General features: G+C 39.6%; 1 protein-coding gene across 2 annotated transcripts; it reads right to left on the bottom strand.

Annotated features, from left to right (window-relative positions):
• Positions 1–2,076: 2,076 nt before the first annotated feature.
• Positions 2,077–11,429, bottom strand: tbc1d24 (TBC1 domain family, member 24). 2 transcript variants are annotated; one of them, XM_053341560.1, is made up of 7 exons: positions 11,363–11,429; positions 7,475–8,594; positions 6,236–6,394; positions 5,759–5,822; positions 4,142–4,237; positions 3,134–3,380; positions 2,077–2,870 (listed from the first exon to the last, which is right to left on the bottom strand). In XM_053341560.1, the coding sequence occupies exons 2-7, from the start codon at positions 8,467–8,469 to the stop codon at positions 2,716–2,718; spliced, it is 1,716 nt and encodes a 571-aa protein (XP_053197535.1). In that variant the 5' UTR covers positions 8,470–8,594; positions 11,363–11,429; the 3' UTR covers positions 2,077–2,715. The 2 variants fall into 2 exon arrangements, with proteins under 2 accessions (XP_053197535.1, XP_053197534.1); XM_053341559.1 differs by lacking the exon at positions 11,363–11,429 and adding an exon at positions 9,224–9,316.
• Between the last annotated feature and the right edge of the window lie 3,118 nt (positions 11,430–14,547).

Genomic DNA, 14,547 nt, shown 5'->3' with positions numbered 1-14,547 from the left:
TGGTCAAGGAGACCCATCTCAGTGTAGGGTTAAATACTTAAGCATCTTACTCCTTGAGGCTGGAAAGCGTGGTTTTCAGGAGATGCGCCAGACCAACACCCAAAGGAGCAGCTAAATATAGAAGTGCATGTGCGATTAGCAAGTGTGAGTCCTGAATGAACAGCAGAGTCTTGGCAAGACAGTGTCAACGCCACTAACTGCAAAGAAGGAATTACTCTACCACTTTGCCATATAAGATACATTTCTCCAAATGCATTAGGCTGTGCTGCACCCACTGCAAATGAACTGGCTATACATTTGAGAAGGGCTATGATGTATTGACATTGATTGAAATGGAATGCATACTAACACATATAATGAAATGTCAATGGATAGTAGTTGCTGGTTGTGAGTTACTGAATCTATATTTTGCACAAATACAGGACAGAGTAGGGCTGGGCAATATATCAATATTATACCAATATTGTGATATGAGACTAAATATCGTCTTAGATATGGATATTGTAATATTGTGATGTGTAAGAAGTGTTGTCTCTTCCTGATTTTAAAGGCTGCATTGCAGTAAATTGATGTAATTTATGAAGCAGACTGTTCTAGCTGTTCTATTACTCGCCTTTCCCACTTAGCTGTTATATGCACATTACTGATGATTATTTATCAAAAATAGTCATCCCAACAATATTGTCGCAATATTGATATGGAAGCATCTGGTCAAAAGTATTGTAATTATATGGGATAACATACTAGTATTTGGTGCTGTCTTTATTGCCCAGCCCTAGTATAAATATACAGTTATATACAACAATATAAAATACTATCTGTAAGATGGTACTTCTTTTTCTGTTAGCTCTGATCCAACAATGATTTTAACATACCTTACAGTTAAATATAACAGGCTTCCTGAGATATATTTTTAAGTATATCCGACTAATTTCTGCCAAATATTTTCCAGTCATGCAGTTCAATGTCAGAAGCTTCCTCAAAGACATCCAAACAAAAAATAGACCTGCTGCTTCAAGCAGCATGTATGAGTCATTTAGTGGTCACACCAGTGTTTTAAATGCAGACCCACAGATATCAATTAGCTACAGTGTCAGTTCCTGTATCTATCATAAACTATTGTACATTTAAAACAGGCCCGAATTTGTAGTTTTAATATTAAAATCAAACTATAAGTATGTTTTTCTTTAAAAGGAGAGAAGGAGGAGAAAATGTAACTTAAACATGAGAAACACATGGTTTGAATTACATTCTGGTGCTAAAACGTTACAAAGACAAGAATCCTTTACAGCAACAATAAAGAAAGAAAGACGTGTTATACTGTACTATTGAAGGAAATATTTTCTAATGTAAATAGAAAAGAAGTTTCAGGAACTACAGTACTAGCTGTGACTACTAGGGGTAAAGAAAACACAAGATGGGGATTAACGGGTGGTCAGCTGACATTAAAAGGCATCTGGCACACTTCTGTGACAATCTGAAGAAAATGTAACCCTTTGTATGCAGTGATAGAGATGAGCCAGCAAGCAGCATTACAATGAAACAACAAAGAGGGAGTCAGTTGTTCTACTGGAAGCGTATTGCTGTATTTTCACAAGTAGAATACATCTTTAGTTACTTCATTAATATTTCACCAGAGCACATATTTGCACATACAAATACAAATATTCAAGGTTGTATAACCCAGAGAACACTTTGCCAAACAGGCCACAATTTTGGACTTCTTTTGTTACTATTTTAAGACTGGAAAGGACGGAAGTAACAGGGAAATGGTAATTGGAAGAAAGGATGAACAAACTGCATTTACCTTGATTACTTGTAAACCAAAAACACCTCGAGTTTTTTTTTCTTAAGAAAATGTTTGCACTGATATTCACCTGAATATTCATACGAAGGAGCCACTCACTCAAATAAAAAGCTTTGACATACATATGGTGCAAAATGGCAACACTCAAAATCACAACTGATATTCACAAACATTTACCACATTAACTCATTTCACAAATCTCCCAAATATGTACAATGAATCGAGAAGTTTGAGATAGTGTGATAGCTAGGACCTGACCTGATCTGGTGCAACTCCATTACTTCTTAATCTCTGTATTCCAACATTTAAAAAACACTTGACTTCACATATTTCATAGTAAACCTTAGTTTACAACATGGCCTGGAAAAGAATAATAATTTTTAAGGACTGCAAAGCTTTTTTTACTGTGAATTTGGCAGATTGAGCTTAACTACACGACATAGAAGACCAAATTTACATTCAGAAATTGAACAGTTTCAGCTCAGTACGCACATGTACACATCACAGCTGACATAAAAGACCCTTTAGATACAGAACATGTCTAGTTTATCCTGAAAACGTCCTTGATATTAGCAGACAACATAATTAGTGATAAAACATGATACAAATCTGTAAAATACAAAAATAAACAGAAAACAAAAAATATCACAAATTTGTTCGTATGCTGAAATCTGGATGAACTGCATTAATAAATAAAAAATACTTCTTAATCATATATGAATTTGCAGGACGGATATAGTTCTGATTGCATATCTGAGTTTTCAACCTCAAAAACCTTGCTGGACTTTTTATATCATAACTTTCTGCTTTGATGTGTTTAAGTGTTAAATTCTGTGTGCATTTCAGTGCACATATGTGTCCATGTCTGTATAGTGTATTGATGAACATTTATGTTTGTGTGTACAGCATTATGAAGCCATGGCATCCTGGAAGCCCCACACTTCTAGCAGAGCAACCTGGAAGCTCTCTGCACACAGGGGAGGGTTGTCAAAGGTGGCACACTTGCCAGTACGTCCATGGTTCAGCTCAGAGTCAATGTAGAGAGCGTTGCCTTCACCTCCCCCTGATCAAACAACAGAGCAGAGATTGTTTCAGTACAATGGCTGGATTTCTACAAACTATTTGCAGTATAAAGTATATTTTTATATCAATGTTTTCAATGTGATGAAAGGCTTCTATTAAAAATCCCATAATTTTCCATGTTTTATATGCAGTGTAACTAAAAATCATCAACATTTGGACAGTTACCTAATTCTACCTAAAAGGAAAACTACCATCCAAAAAAGGGAAACTAATGCATAGTACATACATATGTTTTCCACTCACCCACTATGATGGAATCAAAGTTTCCAGCCATGAACATGGAAGTATTCTTAGAGTTAAGGTTAAAGTGGCGGGCGGAGAGGAAGGGCGACAGCTCTCCGGCAGGTTTGTCTGGCTGCTGCAGGCTATTGCCATCTGAGTTTTGGCCCTCAGAGGGGGCTGTGTCCTCCTGGCCCTGGTTCTTGATGGAGGAGGCTAGCTCAGGGTGGCGGATCACCACCCACTCATAGCGCTCCATTTCTGGCTTCATCTATCCAAGCAAACAAAGCGGTTAGGCTATTACTGTAAGGCATCCATCATCCATCACACATTTGAACGTCACGTATTAAATACAGTTATAAAGTTCAACAGCAATACCTAACAGCTAACAACAATATTATGCTTAGGCAAATTATATACACCATTCATTCCTTTGTCTTCCCTGCCTATCCTCTAATGCACATCTGACAGACATCAGTCCAGGCTGATTCTCTCTTCCTCTGGTGTCAGGTGAGGACTGGGTCAGATACAACTGGATCAGGTTACAGGAGTTTCCGATCTGTGTGTGTTTAAGTATGAGTGCGTGAGGTGATGGTGTTTTCTTTTGTGCAGGTTCAGACAGCCTGCAGCTGTGTGTATGAACACAAATAGCCAAGTAAATAATTCATTCAGAAGGCATCAGAGACCAGACTGTTTTGCTATTTCTAGTCTAGGTGTTCTGAAGACTAAAGCTGAATGCTGCACTATGACAGGGAAGGAAGCATGACATGTATTTGTTTTTGCAGAGCAATATCAGTGTGGTGTGTGGTGTGTGGTGTGACCTGCTAGACAGACTTTTCAAATGGGAGTATAAGAAGCTAATTAAGGCCTGTGACACTGAAATCAAGAATAAGTGGAAATAGAGTGCATAGTGCCCTCTGGTGGCTGAAGTGTGGTACTGCTCAAAATGGGGGAAAATGCCTTGTATTGTATTTAACATATTTTTGTGCTGAATGGAAGCTAGTAAATTAAGAGAGTGAGAAATTAACCAACCCTGAAGACGAAGCACTCCCCTGTGCCAAAGAAGCTCAATTTGTTTCCTCCTCTCTTCCGCTCCTCCCAATCTGTGGACAAGAACGCTCCACATACCTAAGGCAAAAAAAGACTTTTGTCAGGCATGAATTCATCTCAGTGATTTATTCATCGGCATTGATTTCATTCTATAAAATCAATCTAAATTCTTGCAAGTGGAGGACTGGTATCTGTAAGCTGCCAGTGTTCGTGCTGGAATCTCTTTGAAACACCATAATCCAATCATACATGTAGAATCATGCCCTTCGACACCAATTCACAGAGGCCTGGACAAGAAGGCAACCTGAGATTATTTTGTAATGCACAAGGCGACTGTGGCTTGAAATTTTAAAAAAACATCACCAGGTGCCATGTGAAGGTCAGTATACAATAGCGTGTAGTACAGACCAGACACAGTGATAAGCTTTGCTACGGTGGATTTTGCTGGCCAACCATGAGTGCAGCTGCAGCCGGCAAGACACATTTACTATAATTAACACCATTTGACTGAAAGTAAAAGAGTTCATCAGGAAGTGTCAGACTATTTATGAGCATGATACTAATACGGTTCTTTGCACCTTAAATATCACAGTACTTCTGTCCCACCTAAGGCTGAGGCCATACTATAAGATTTATGTATTATTTTACATTTCTGATCTTCTGCTAGACCTCTCATGTCATTTGTCTGTTTTCTGTCCCAGCGTCAAAACTAAACATGGAGAGGCAACTTTCTGTTCCGTTGCAGATCTGAAACACACTCCAACAAAACAGCAGAGCTAACGCAACTCTCAGTTGTTTTAAATCAAGGCCGAAGACTTAAATATGCTGCTGCCTTTGGTTAAATCAACTAACTATTCATTTCTTACACTACACTGTAACTTTTATTTTATACCTTATTCTATTTTAGCTTATTCTTCTTTCTTATTCTCTTAATGTGCTAATTAATGACTATTTTTAATGTATTGAAATGTCTTTTTATGGTGTTTCTTTTATACACACACTTGATGCTCTTAATGTTTTATGTAAAGCACTTTAAAATGTGCTGTATAAATAAATGTGTTTTGCCATAACATTATAATTGGCTATCCATAACAATCAGGTGGAAAGACATGGATATTAAAATGGTTTACCAATCTGAGCTAAACAAAATATCTGATGTATCCAAAGTAATATCCTATTTTAAAATCATAATAATGCACATCCTTGATTTGCTCAAACAAAATCTTAAAGGGTTCAACAATTCTACACATCAGTTTGTTTACAGGTCATGGAGAGAAGTACTGCATATGTGAAAAAATGTTGTATAAAGTCTTTTGTGGCTCCAGAAGGAGCTGTGTAAAATCTGATATACTGCCTCAAGTGATCACTGAAAAAGACAAACATTCTGGGTGTGTGGACCTTAAGCAACTGAACTGACAGCGTTTGATTTGCATTGTGGCTTATGAAGTAAAATGCATCAAATGAAAACAGATGATATCTCTGGTTCAGCTGCATCGATTACAATCCTTTTTTTTTTTTTTTTTTTTTAAAGAACTGCCCACTGCGAGTCACAGGACTGCAATGCTGAATTAGTGACACTCTTTTAAAATGTAAGCTTACATCGCTATCTGTGGTCCGGATGAGGAGCAGAGTTGGTTCGTAGCCTTCACAATGTGAGTAGAATCTGGAGGAAAATGTAAAAGTTTAATTAATTGCAACATACTTATTAAACATCCAATACTGAATCTAAGGATGAAGCATATTTAATGGATCATAATAGCAGTCATGTCACACTTTGGATTGCTTGATTTAGTAAAGCAGATGCATGTATAGGGAGGAAGGCACTGGTTAAATATAGCACAAAACTCTGAACCAAAGGCTTCTTAATTACTTTATTAAAATACTTAATTACTTCTGTTCCATTATAGAAATAGAACCAACAGTAAGGTGAAAGAAGTGGTTAATGACAATATCTTTATATCCAGACATTCTGGTTACCACAGACAGAATTTGTTCTGTGTACAGAACAGGTTTAACCAAGAAAAGTCTGGAGTTTGAAATGTAGGTTAAAATTCAGGTGAGCATCGGTCAGTGTACCTGTTCAAGCTGCAGCCATGGTTGGAAGTGGTGAAGAGGAGCTGTGGTTGGCACAGGGCAAAACGCTCAGGGATCCACGACCAGATGTCCCGCATCTCCTTGGCACTGACAATCTCTGAGGAAAAGGTGTCCGGGTTAAGTGCCAGCTGCACGTTCCGCCTGGAGATACATGAGAGATACGGGCACAGGAGGAGATGGGGAGGAATGAGACACAGATCACACAGATGGCGATGCACAACTGTTAATCAGTAAAGCTTCAAAGCTGTTTGAAGCTTGTGAAAACTTGTCATTTCAACTTCATATTTATTCTGAGGATAAAATGTGCAATAATTGACAAAACTTAAAATGGATCTGGAGAGTAGCACAGAGAACAGAGAACAGAGAACCCACCTAGAACTGGAAAAAGAACCAATGTAGGAAACACAGGAGTGGAGTGCAGATGAAACAGAAGATGGTGGTTGGAAAAATGTGGCATACACCAAACAAAAAGGAAAAAAAGGACAGAATTTGAGACAAAGATACAAGAGCAACTAAAACCATTCGCAATATTGTGCCATACTAAATACTAAAACATTCTAGCCAAAGGAGCTAATGAAAGTGCTTGAGCAATGAATGTAACATGATCTCTCATGTATTCTGTTGTCCAAACATCCAAACAGGTCCTGTACTATTTTAACATTGCATTCCTCTCATTCTGTGCATACCACTGTGATTTAATTTATAGTCCAGGAACTGCATCTTATGTTTAATTATGTTCAACACTGTCCACTCTAACTGTAGTGACCACTATTTGGCAAGATAAAACTAATTTCATTTTGAATAATAAATCATTCTGTATTTGTCCTTGTCATCTCAAATCAGTGGATTTATGCGCTATATTCAAGAGCTTAATTTCCAAACATTGCATCCTGACAGTAAGTCGTGGCACCAAGACTGTGATTGGTCTCATTTTAAGAAATCCTAAGAATTCTCACTTTGTATTTTGAATAAAAAAACATCTCCTAAAGTCTAAAGCCTTAATCTCTTAGTTTGATATACTAATTCAACTGTATACATTTGCTAAATTCCTATCTGACCTGAATAGTTTTCATATGCAATAACACTAAGATTTGTCTAGAAGAATGATATCAATGTGATGGATTCAATGTCCTTACAGATGTCCGACATGTAATTGCTTTGCCATTTAAGCCCACAAGAAGTGGCCTAGTTATAAACTAAAAATTAAATTATTGACTATACCGCTTCTGCTTGACAGTGATTCCTTTCTGCTGCAGGGACTTTTCATTTGTGAGCTGCAGCAGGGTGATCTCCTTGCGGCTGAACAGACGGATGGAGAAGGCCTTCTCTAGTAATTTGTCGGGTGTGACGGTGGAGGCAATGCCTTTGACAAATGTTTGAATGTCCGCCCTGACTTTGCTTGAATCCTGCTGCTGCTGCTGCTGGTTCGCTTGCGCCCCCTGGGCTCCTGCCTTGTGCTTGCGATAGAACTTGAGCAAGGCTATAGCCACACGGTACAGAATCTTATAGCCCTCCACTAGGTAGACATCCAGCACCCTGACCACATGGCTAAAGGGCAGGTCACCGAGCACCCAGCGCTGCCAGTCTGAATAGACCTCCAACACATCCTGGGCTGTGGCCACGATCAGTTTGTGGGCAGCTGTGCAGTACTTGTTGGCCAGATCACCGAAAGTCATGCTGCTGGACTCATAAGCCAGGAAAGTCTGGTCCAGCAGTCGTTTGCCTGGTTCATTGCAGGCAAGTATGCGGCTGACATGTTCAAAACACTGAGCTTCATCTACACTGAAGTGCAAGAGCAGTGAAGTAACAGCCGGAAGTGATGGGCAGTGGGAGATGTCTGGGAACTGTCCAGCCAGGCAGTTGATAACCTGATGGGCTGAGGCTACTGCCTCTGCCTTCAGGCAGTAGTGCGGCACAGGACTTCCATCCACAAAGTCCGGCAGTGGGATGTTGGAGGAGGGTTTCTTAGTTGCTGCATTTCCCATAATGTCACGATATACTTCTGCATCTGGTGTTACTGTACGACAGGGAATAGATTTGATGAGCTGCTGGTAGACTTGCGCTCGCAGTTTGTGGTTCTTGGTCCAGTAACCCTGCCGAGCCATCAGTTTAAACTCTTTCAAGTCCTTGCAGTCCACCTTGGTGGGTCCGCTGCTCTTGGCCAGATCACCCATCTGGTTCCAGTCCACAAAGCTGCCATAGTCTTCTTCAGCCATGGTGCTGGAAACTTGTTGGACTGCCTGAGCGGGAATAGAGGAGGGCACCCCAGGGGTATCACTAAACTTCAGTCCTCCACACAGCAGATAACTAGCCTACTTTTCTTAACTGCCCATGATGATTACTGGAAAACATAGAGGAGAAAATGAAGAAATTAGTTCAGATCATCTTAAAAAAGCATCAATGATCACCATTGTGGCCTTTTGACAACAACAACAACAACAACACAAGGAAACACTTAATTACACTCAGTCAGGATCACTTGAGCATGATCAAACTTCAGTTTTCTACTGTGCGTTTCATACTGAGAAATATCAAACGTGTTCTAAAATATCCTATGGATGGGGGCATTGCCATCCTGGAAGAGACCACGCCCATTAGGAGACATGTTTCATCACAGGATAAAGGTAATCACTCAGCACAAATTTGTATTGATTTGCAGTGACTGTTCCCTCTAAGGGGCCAAGCGGACCCAAACCATGCCAGAAAAATGCCCCCTATAGCATAACAGGGCCACCAGATCCCTTTACTGTAGGGGTCAAGCATTCAGGCTTGTACCAGTTTTTCCTTTAATTTGTCACCCGTCTGTGTATAAATTAGCAAAGGATAACACATAGACACATAGGGATGAGTTACTTACTGGTCACAGTCAATCAGTGCTGCAAAACAACATTAGCCAATTTCACTAACCCAATTCATGCTCTGGCAAAGATCTTCCGATGCAAAATACTATGTACATCATGCATTTCTTACATCTGAGTGAAAATAAATCCGTAGCTTGAAAGGAATGCAGTGTGAAGATATCTTAGTGATTCCATATGACGGCCAGAAAAACAACTTCAGATTAGCTTTGATGCACAAAAACATCTAACTGGCGAAGTTTTATATGAAAGCAAAAAGCAACTGTTGGGAACCTTAGTGGTGAAGGAACTGAAAAACTTTTAAGACATGGTAAAAGTTCACTATCAATATACTTTTATTACTATATTATATAACTGACTGTCATACAAGCATTTTACAGTGACACTTTCCCAGAGGACACATCGAGACCCATGTCCAAAGATTATTTGCACTACACAGTATACCGAGAATGGTTGTCACACAATCATCAAATCTTTTCATCTTTTTTGCTGACTTTGAGGGAGTCACATGAAGATGCATGTCCAAAGATCACTTGCAATATACTGAAAATAGGAGCCATAAAATAATCTGATCGTTTAATGCTGCCCTCCGACAAGTCACATGAAGTTACACGCCAATGTGTTCTTGCAAGAAAAACATTTATGATAAGTCTGTATAGTATTTGAAGGCAATACATAGATAGAAGGTGTGTTTACCTAAACTTTCCCTTTTATACCAGATGTAATTATCAAAAGCAACCCAACAAGAATAGTAACCATGAGGTTTAATTGGTCAGCTTTTAAAGCTTACTGCTTATAATTAAATAACTGGGTCTACCTGTCTCATGATGGCAACTAAACATTGTATACTGTACAAATATTGCAATGTGCATTTGTGTTGAGATCAACACCACAGGCTGCTGTCTCTGACATGGTCCACATTGGAACCAAGAGTTCTGGTTTTGGATGAGAACTAGAGGTACCTTGTTAAAGGTCAACTCTGTAAGGTTATTAAAACACTAGAAGGTTTTGTGCTTTGCATCCTCATCTACAGGAATCTTGCACATTTCCCATTTCAAAATGCTGGCTGGTTTCAGGACAAGGATGGAGCCTAGCCCTAGACCATGACATATTAAAGGGGCATCTTTACTAAATCTTGTGTTTACCCTCAAAATTGAATAAACTTTTCAACAATTACTGAATTTAGCATGATATGACTGTGCCTTTAACCACTTTGCTCAAATATATCTGCAACCTACAGATGCAGATTAGGAATAACGGTTGGTAACACATATATATATCTATGACACTAAATTAGCAATAATAATAAGCTTTCATGCATTTTGTTCCATTTCTTTACCAAACTTTAAAATCACAAATTAATGCTGTCGGTTACTGATCCATACGTGACTAATATATTGCAAATTGGGTTTTAATACCAAGATAATGAACGGATAAGGAAAGTGACTACTAGTCCTAAACGAAAGCTTACTGGAGCTGCCATATTTAACTTAACCTCTGTAAACCTGGACTGACAGGTACCATTACTGTGGACGAATCAATTACTGACATTTTTCCTTACAGGTTGAGCAAATGGACATACAGTGGCATGAGCACGGAAATGGCTAACAGTGGTCACAGACTTCCTCTTGGACTGCAGCTGTGCCAGCACTCAGACAGACAGCTGCAAATGCATGCAAAGCTGTCTCACCGATGTTGACTACCGAATAAACTAGCTAGCTAGCTGAGGTGATAATAGCTAACACTGGAGGAAGCCGGTGCACACGGGTGACAGGGTATACATTACCGCCCGAGTAAATCTCATATACCCTTTTCCATTGACACTTGCCAAGTTAGCATTGCTAGTGTTAGCTGGCCGCAAGCTGCTCCTGTCATCCTGTCAGTGCATTTCAGCAGCTAATGCCACATTAACCAGATACACACACACAACTAGCTGCCCGACAGCACAACAAGCAAGACAGACACGAAGCCATGCAAATATTCACCGACAACCAAAAAATAACCCAGTAAAATAAGTAGGCTAACGCTGCAGCGCCAGCTAGCATCAATGTTACCAACCACAAATGAATTGTCCAAAGGCTGTTTTGGAGTTTGTTGATATGGAGCGATCTCAGCTTGAATTTGTGGAAAACCGACACATGCAAAACTGAACGCCGGTCACAGGAATAAGCATTACCGTCACTGCACAAGACTGAAGGCGGGTAAGCAACTCATACATAGCTGTCAACAAATAAAAAGAGCTTACTCCTACCTGGATGTGTGAGATGTCTTGAGACGTGAAGCAGCATTCATATTAAGTTGTCTCGGGCATGCGCAGTAGTTCTGCGCCCGGTCACGATCAGCGTGATGCTGCTGAACAGCATAGAGGGGCTCAGGTGGGCTGGTTAAATATATACTGATTATAGCCACGTCTCTTTACGCTTTGGTTAATTCACAAAAAGGGGAAGATCTTTTTTTTCTCAGGAAATTACGTCTGAGCCTTATTGTCAGGATTCAAAGGCTCACAATGAAGAATACCAACTAGATAATAATAATACACATAATAGTCATGATGTCATTTAGGCCTACACATCAACTACTATTTCACATAGCCTACAGATATTTATGCACTTATATACTCATAAAATATTATACCTGACTGGAATATTGTAGGAAACCCCCCAGATGTAAAAGCACCAAAAAAAAAAAAAAAATCACAGAGACAATAATTGTGCATCAAAGAAAACCCTCAAAACAAATATTTCAATTTGTGGTGGTGTTTCCTTTTTTGTAGAATTCAGGTTACACTGCTGTGGCCATGTACAGGCTGCAGTATCTGATTTGCCTTGTTTACTTCCAGACTCGCTATGAGTGATGGCACTGGGACAGGACAGGAAGTACCCTAGCAAGTCCAACAAACCCTGCCTTTGTGCTGTACTCAAAGCAACTGCCAAAACGCAACCGCCCAACACATGACAGTTATTACTGATAATTAAATTGTGGAAGCATCTTCCAGAACAACTCAGGGTAGAATGATGTCCAGCCTTGTCTTGTCCCTCCACAAGAAAACTCATGTTTTTTATGCCCTCATTTAAAACAACCTATTTTGTACTGATGCCACAGGAAGAAGAAACATGTGTGTGCCTGAGCTGCAAGATCTGTGCCAGTTGAACTGTTACTGTAATAATATCCTATGGTGCGTAATACTTTATTCTTACATTTTAATAAACAGTGTGTATTTATTGTTCAGCCTCATCTAAAGAAGCACTTGGCTGACGCATTGCTACCCACTCAAATACTACTATTGAAACCTATCCATATCACAGCATCAAATACAATTACATAGTGTTGATGTCCTGCATGATATTGATTGTGATTTGTCTCACTTGGAGCACAGCCAAACTAGTGTGTACAACCTGTAAGACAGTTTGTGTTGATTTATGTTGCACAGAAGTGGGCTAGAAAGGAGAGAGCGGCATGTCACATTTAAGTAGTCAGAGTATCCTTATTCACATGAACGCTATATTATTGGAATAATTTCCCATTTCATTTGTGCACATACTGAAACATCTGGGACCACAGCAAGACTGTGTGTGTGTGTCTGTGTGTCTGTGAGTGTGTGTGCGTGCGCATGTGTTGGCAATGTGTGCTGTGTGTGTACATGCATTGGAAAATCAGAAAAGAGGTGTGTTTGTGTGTGTGTGAGAGAGAAAGAGAGAGAGGGAGAGAGAGAGAGAGAGATAGATAGAGATAGAGAGATAGCGAGAGAGAGATAGCGAGAGAGATAGAGAGAGAGAGAGACAGATGGGTGTAAAGCCAGTAAGCCTTTAGGTCCTAGCTTATGGAGGTTTATGCTCATCAAATCCTTCCGCTCCCACACGCTGTGTGACATCACTCCAATGACCAACCCCACCCCATCCTCTATCTCCCTCCCACCCAACTCCATCTCATGTACACACACATGTGCATATGAGTGCAGTCTTGCACAGAAGCATACATAAAGATTTGTTTGTACATACAGGGCATTCTGTACACATGTATTACACAAGACTGGCATTTTGTAGAAGGACCATCTGTATGTCATGTGAGATTACATTTAGAATTCACTTACACAGGCTGGACTGACAAGAGCAGTGGTCCCTTGTCAGCTATGTGCCATTAAGAGAAGGGTTATGTTCCAACAAAACATAGATCTGTGAGATTGTTAGACACACAAAGAAAGCTCAACAATTAAATACACCAAGTGAGACTCAATAATTGGATTAATGGCTAGAAAGAGACCTTGTGTACAGGCAAAGAGAATGTGCAATTGTATCACCTTCTAATAGTCTTTGAGGAAGGCCTTAAATGCAACTGTTCCAGATGTAGTTAGTTTGTTGCACTGGGCAGCTGCACGATGGGAATGTATGAATAAATGATTATGAAATAGGGCAAGTACAGCAGGCATGATCATATTTATAACATAAAAGTATCAAGAGATAATCAATTATACAATCTTTAGTTGCACCTCTAATAGTCAAAAATCCCTCTCCATAAACAGTAGTTGATCTATAAAGTCTAATAGCAGCCAGAAAACAGATTCCCTGCAGCATTCCTTGTCAAATATGGTTTGATCTGTGTTTTGTGTAAGTTTGCTGCATGCATTTAATCTGGCAACCTCTCTGGAAAACCTCTTCTCACATACACGCATGTTTACCACTATTGACTTAAGAGGTCTGCTGCTATCAGCCAATCAGGGTTCAACGCTCTGGCTATTTACACGTTGTGATGGAAAGGTGTGACATATGGGCCTTTAAGTCAACTGCTAATTTACTCATGACCTATTTCGTTAGAAACTGGCAAGCTCCCTGTTCAGAGTGACATACCATGTATGTCCCACTCCGTCTCTCTGATCAAAAGGGATGTTCTTATTGAGTTAAGTGGTGTGGAAGCATCTGGCATGCTGTATGGGACTTTGATCTGTCATCGCTCTAATTATTGTTGCATGTTGGTTCTCATGATCTTTACAGAAGCGTTCTTGAAATAGATCACAATACCAGATTTGTTTCCTCGTCATTTTCTGTTCAATATTTTTGTGAAGTTTTTGTGAAGTTCCTCTGCTTTGAGTTATGTTGGAATTACTAAATTTGTCTGTCTCCTATGGAAGTCTTGACATAAATGTATGCAGTTATACTTTCATACATGTAGCGCACAGTACAGCATGTCACATCAGTGGAAACATAGCCTACTGATTATTCAACTTTAAAAACCGCAAGTGTTCAGCGTTTGATTTTTCACATGACCTGAAAAATCATTAGAGGATTAGCTATATCCTTTTCTCTTAGAGTGCAGTTTCTGGACTACAGGAACACCATAGCACTATGGTGCCCTCTTGAGGTATGTTGTGGATTCTGATCTGATTTTTGGTAAGCCAGACTGGACCCTGTCATCATGCACTGTATGTGAAGTCTTGTTTCC

The sequence above is a fragment of the Scomber japonicus genome, chromosome 20 (assembly GCF_027409825.1).
Source record: "Scomber japonicus isolate fScoJap1 chromosome 20, fScoJap1.pri, whole genome shotgun sequence".
Lineage (NCBI taxonomy): Eukaryota > Metazoa > Chordata > Actinopteri > Scombriformes > Scombridae > Scomber > Scomber japonicus.
The sequence above is the reverse complement of the archived record's forward strand: the minus strand, read 5'-3'. Positions and strand labels throughout refer to the sequence as shown.